Source organism: Pteropus alecto, unplaced genomic scaffold (assembly GCF_000325575.1).
Source record: "Pteropus alecto unplaced genomic scaffold, ASM32557v1 scaffold395, whole genome shotgun sequence".
Classification (NCBI taxonomy): Eukaryota; Metazoa; Chordata; class Mammalia; order Chiroptera; family Pteropodidae; genus Pteropus; species Pteropus alecto.
This window is the reverse complement of record NW_006438643.1, coordinates 1,194,283-1,200,337: the sequence shown is the minus strand read 5'-3', so window position 1 is coordinate 1,200,337 and position 6,055 is coordinate 1,194,283. Positions and strand designations below refer to the sequence as shown.

The 6,055-nt window shown below is 34.6% G+C and overlaps 1 protein-coding gene across 1 annotated transcript; it reads right to left on the bottom strand.

Moving 5' to 3' along the window:
• Window positions 1-2,097: 2,097 nt before the first annotated feature.
• LOC102890742 (olfactory receptor 51B2-like) lies at window positions 2,098-4,766 on the bottom strand. The gene is made up of 2 exons (XM_006915739.2): window positions 3,863-4,766; window positions 2,098-2,102 (listed from the first exon to the last, which is right to left on the bottom strand). The coding sequence occupies exons 1-2, from the start codon at window positions 4,764-4,766 to the stop codon at window positions 2,098-2,100; spliced, it is 909 nt and encodes a 302-aa protein (XP_006915801.2).
• Between the last annotated feature and the right edge of the window lie 1,289 nt (window positions 4,767-6,055).

The window sequence follows — 6,055 nt, the reverse complement described above, 5'->3', positions numbered from 1 at the left end:
AGTGTCTGCTCAGGTCCTCTGACTGTTTTTTAATTGGATTTTTTGGTTTTTTGTTGTTATTGAGTTGTATGAGTTCTTTGTATATTTTGGATATTAGGCATTTATCAGAGACATTGCTTGCAAATATATTTTCCCATTCGGATGGCTGTCTCTTTACTTTGTTGATGATTTCTTTTGCTCTGCAGAAGCCTTCTAGTTTGATATATTTCCATCTATTTATTTTTGCTTTTACTTCTCTTGCCTTAAGATTAAATTAATAAAATCTTTTTTAAGTTCAAGGTCCTTGAGATTCATACCTATGGGTTCTTCTATGCCATTTATTGTTTCAGGTGTTATATTCAGATCCTTAATCCATTTTGAGTTAATTTTGGTGTGTGTCTTTTCAATTTTCCCAGCACTATTTATTGAAGAGGATTTCCTTTCTCCATTGTATATTTTTGGCTCTTTGGTCAAAAATTATTTGCCTATAGAAATTATTTGATTTTTTGTTTTGTTCCACTGGTCTGTGTGCCTATTTTTCTGCCACTATCATGCCATTTTCATTATTGTCTCTTTGTAGTATAATTTGAACTTGAGCAGAGTCTCCAGACTGTGTCTTCTTCAATTTCTTTTAATAGAGTCATAGTATTCATTACAATTCCTTTTGCAATTGCAGCAAAAAGAATAAAATACCTAGGAATAAACCTAATGAAACATGTGAAGTACCTATATAATGAAAACTATAACACTTTAATAATTTTAGCTACTGATATCTCTTTCTGGAACTGGTATGCTATACTCTTTTTGATTTCCTTGTTCCCCTCTTGCCTCACTCAAATCTATGCATACCTGAACTTACAATTTGTAAACATCACTGAAATCATGTCACTCTCTTGCTTAGAACTAGTCAATATCTTCCCATGTACTTTGGGCAAACACACAAACCCTTGCCGTGGCCAACAGGATGCTATTGATTTGACCTCCTTTTCTCATTCTCACCTTTCCTTAGAACTATCACTCTCTTCATGACAGCCACATTCTCAAAAGGTCCCATGATCCATCCCAGCTTCAGCCTCCTCACAGACAGCTTTCTGCTTAAAACATTCTTATCTCTATTTTCATCAGTTAATTTCTAATCCACCCTCAAATCTCAACTCCAGAACATGCCTCAAGGAAGCTTTCCCCTTACCTCAGTTGATGAGACCCACATTCTCAAAGCAGTTTATTCTTTATGTTTTGTCACTGGTCACAAGGATTATTTTAAATTTAGGTTTATTTGATCTTTGACTCTCCAGTAGGTTGTGATCTGCATAGTCAATATTTTACATCTGTTTGCTTGCAGTTAGGCAATTTTTGTTTAACATTATTCCTATCTCATACCGAAAATATCAGCCGGTTGAATAACTGAATATCAGTGTTACTACCTTGAAAATAGATGCAGTGAGGACTAATTTACTTTTCTCAAAATATTACCCTATTAGAGATATCACACTACTTGATATCAAACTATACTATAAGGCTATAGTAATCAAAACAGCATGGTACTGGCATAAAAACAGATACATTAATCAATGGAACAGAATAGAGAGCCTAGATATAAATCCATGTCTACACACTCATTTAATGCATGGCAAAAGAAGCAAGAATATAGGATGAGGTAAAGACAGTCTTCAAAAAATAGTATTGGGAAAAGCGGACAGATACATGCAAAAAAAGAAAAGAAAGAAAGAAAGAAAGAAAGAAAGAAAGAAAGAAAGAAAGAAAGAAAGAAAGAAAGAAAGAAAGAAAGAAAGAAAGAAAGAAAGAAAGAAAGAAAGAAAGAAAGAAAGAAAGAAAGAAAATGAAGCTGGACCACCTTCTAACACCATATACAAGAATAGTCTCAAAATAGATTAAAGATTTAGATGTAAGACAAAAAAAAAAAAACTTCTAGAATAAAACATATGCAGTAAACTCTCTGATATTGCTAACAGTAATTTATTTTTGGATATATCTCCTTGGCTAAGGGAAACAAAAGAATAAATAAACATTGAGACTATATCAAACCAAAAATGTTTTTGCACAGCAAAGGAAACCATCAGCAAAACAAAAAGACGACTTATTGAATGGGAGAAGATATTAGCCTACATACATCTATTAAGGAGTTAATATCCCAAATATATAAAGAACTTACACAACTCAACAACAAAAAAACAAACAATCCAATTGAAAAATGGGCAGGAGATTTGAATAGATTGTATTCCAAACAGGAAATTCAGATGGCCAATAGACATATGAAAAGATGCTTAAGATCACTAGTCATCAGAGAAATGCAGATTAAAACCACAATGGGATATCACCTCACACCTGTCAGAATAGCTATCATCAATAAATCAAAAAACAACACGTTAGCAAGGATGTGGAGAAAAGGAAACCCTCATGTGTGTTGTTGCGATTGCAAATTGATACAGCCACTATGGACAATAGTCTGGAGGTTCCTCAGAAAATTAAAAATGGATATACCTTTTGACCCAGTAATTGCACTTCTGGGTATTTATCCGAAGAAAACCAAAACACTAATTTGTAAAAATCTGCACACCCTTATGTTCATGGCAGTGCTATTCACAATAGCCAAGATATGGAAGCAACCTAAATGCCTATCAACAGACGAATGGATAAAGAAGTTATGGTTCATATATACAATGGAATATTACTCAGCCATAAAAAATGAAATCCTACCATTTTCAATGACATAGATGGACCTAGAGGTTATTATGCTGAGTGAAATAAGTCAGACAGAGAAAGAAAAATACCATATGATTTCACTAAGGAACAAAAAGAGCAAACTAATCCAAAATATACTCACAAATACAGAGGACAACCTTGTGACAGCCAGAGGGGTGGGATGGGGGTGCTGGAGAAAAAGGTGAAAGGTTAAAGAAGCACGAATTAGTAGCTGAGAGATAGTCACGGGGGCGGGGAGCACGGCATATGAAATGCAGTCAGCAGTAATGTAATGGCTAGATATAGAGCTAGAGAGAAGATAGAGTAATTGGGGGGATCATTTCATAAACTACATAAATGTCTAACCAATGTACTGATGTTTGAAACTAACAATAAAATAAAATAAAATGCAAAAAATTTTAACCTATTATAAAATAGAATATGTAAAAACAAGTTATGCAAAAAAATAGGAAAATAAATAAACTTGAAATCAGAGGGGCCTTTATCTGATGGCCCCCAAAATCTTAAGAAAGCTAATATAAAGTTATTTGTACACACGATTCTAAATTATATATGTAAAAAGACAAAAATTGAAATCATTTGCAATAGAAATGGCTCACTAGGGGTTCATTTATTATTAATGTGCTCCCACAAAAGAGTGCCAATGGAATTTTGATGGGGGTTGCATTTATTATTAATGTGCTCCCACAAAAAAAAAATAAGGAAAAAATAAATACCCTGATAGGAAAATGAGCAAAAGATATGAGCAGAGAAGTCCAAAGACAGACATGTAAATGGATGCCACAAAATTATCTATGCTTTTTAGTGATAAAAATTAATTGAAGATACAAAAAAACAATATGTTTGCACTTAATATTTCAGACATATTAGAAATATTTCTATCCATGATTTAGTATTTCTAAAGAACACCGAATAGTGATAGAAAAATCAACCCATGAATTTAACAAATGGCAAATCAATGAAGTCATAGACAGACCCTCTTATAAGTCTCATAAACGTTATTGTATCATTTGGAGAAGTGGAGGCTACTACAGGAAGTTTTAAAACTTAGTGGAATTTCTTTACTCTCAATTCAGAGAAATCTCATATGCCCACCATTTTCCCTAGACAATCACCCACATCTGAGTTTAACTTCCACATCTATGTTTACATAAAAGACGGATAATGCCATATTGAATTTGTTTGGTCTTGATGCTGTAAATGATAGGATTCATTAAAGGAGGAAAGAGGAAGTAGACATAGCTCATTATAATGTGGACAACATGTGGCACATTCTTCCCAAACCTGTGGATAAATGACAGACTAATCATAGTGACATAAAATATGAGTACACAACCGATGTGGGAGATGCAGGTGCTAAGGGCCTTGGCTCTCTCTTCACTAGAGGCTATTTCCATGACAGTCTTAAAAATTAGGATATAGGAGACAAGAATGAACAGAGAGTCTAAGATTGTTAAACAAATCAGAATTACAGGGTAAAGTCTGTTGAAAGTTATGTCAGCACAGGCCAGTTTCATGACTTCTTGGTGAAGACAAAAAGCATGGGAGAGAACATGAGAGTGACAATATGAAAAAGAAAAAAGACGCAAGATTACAGGCATGATGGTTATAAAACCCCTCATAAAAGCTCCCATCCCTAACTTTACCACTCGAGTATTGGTGAGAATGGAAGTGTATTGTAAGGGTTTGCAGATGGCAATGAAACGGTCATAGGCCATGGCAAGTAAAATACCCGATTCCACACTGGAAAGGGAGTGAATGAAATAAGCTTGCAGGAAACAGGCTCCGTGGCTTATCTTCCGATGATTCACCCATAAGATACCCATTACAGTTGGCATCGTGGTCAAGGTCGCCATCAGATCTGTGCCTGCCAACATGGCAAGAAAGTAGTACATGGGTTCATGGAGACTGTGGTCATTCTTGACGAGGTAGAGGAGGGTGCCGTTGCCAAGAAGCACAGAGACGTAGACCGCAAAGAAGGGGATGGAGATCCAGTGATGAACTGCCTCCAAGCCTGGGAAGCCAGTCAGCAAAAATGGGGCAGCACTAATGTTGGGCCACATAATATGTTCACAGGTAGAGAGGAGATTTATAGAAAATTTTAACCCCAAAAGTCAGATCTTTCAGTAGTAATGTATCACATCTTATTCAATCAAAATCTTCACACTTGGGCATAATTAGTTAGTATGGTAACTGTAACTGAAAGTATTTGCCTTCAGAAAAAGAGTAGATATTTTCAAGTTATACTTGAGTTGAGGAATGCTGGTCTTTCCTTAATTAGAAGAAAACATTAGGTTTAATGTTTAAAATTTTCTCGAAAAAAAAATTTTGATAATATTCTTTAAAACATCAGGTCATACAATTGTTTGCATGCTTAAAAACTTTTGCAGCAACAGTAATAACAACAAATAAGATAAATATGTATAATTGAATAATAATCTTACTTAGCTGCTATATTGCTGTGATTGATAACTTTTGGACACTTTTTCTTTTTAGTGTTTGCTATTTTTTTATTAATTGAGAAGCAGGTGTACAGTCAAAGTATCTCTTAAGAAAGGATGATGTGATATTAAAGAACATGGCATTGCCAGGGAAATTCTGGGTGCTCAGTGGGCAATTATGCAATTGAAAGATTTTGCTGGAGTGAAACTACATTCAGTCACAATTATTACTCCAGGGGAGTTCTGCCCATCCAGTTTTTCGATCTCATTCATCATTTATTTTATTTTATTTTTATTTTTTAAAAATTTTCTTTTATTATTAGTTTCAAGTATATAGTACATTGATTAGACATTTATATAGTTTATAAAACGATCCCCCTCATTGCTCTTTCTCTCCTCTGGCTCTCCACCCAGCCATTACATTAATGCTAACTGCATTCCCTATGCTGCGCTAACTTTTGGACACATTTAACTTTGATTTTGATTTTATCTTTCACAATCATGATAAATATATACTTTTTTCAGTTGAAAGCACTTTCTTTGTTTATGAAATTGAATGTCAGTGTGTTATGAAATACAACAAGTGTCACCATCACTTCCAATTGCTTTGTTGCTCCAACAATGACACTTTTCTAGAAGCTGGCTACCGGAAGTGTGAGCCACAGACCAGCCACAACTAACAAGTATGGGAACTTGTTCAACAGGCAGCCTTGGGCTCCACTTCCAACACACTGAATCAAAATTTGCTTTTTATCAAAATCCCCAGGTGATTCAGGAACACAGAAGCACTGCTCCAATGTCATATATATTTCATCTTTGAAGATAGATGCTTTTTTATTTTTCCACCTGATTGATTTCCTCCTTCCCTCTAAATATCTTCATATCTTTTTTTTCTTATTGCTCTTATACTG

Excerpts from the sequence above, each read along its gene's own strand:
- LOC102890742 (XM_006915739.2), bottom strand. The coding sequence starts at position 4,766 with ATGTGGCCCAACATTAGTGCTGCCCCATTTTTGCTGACTGGCTTCCCA.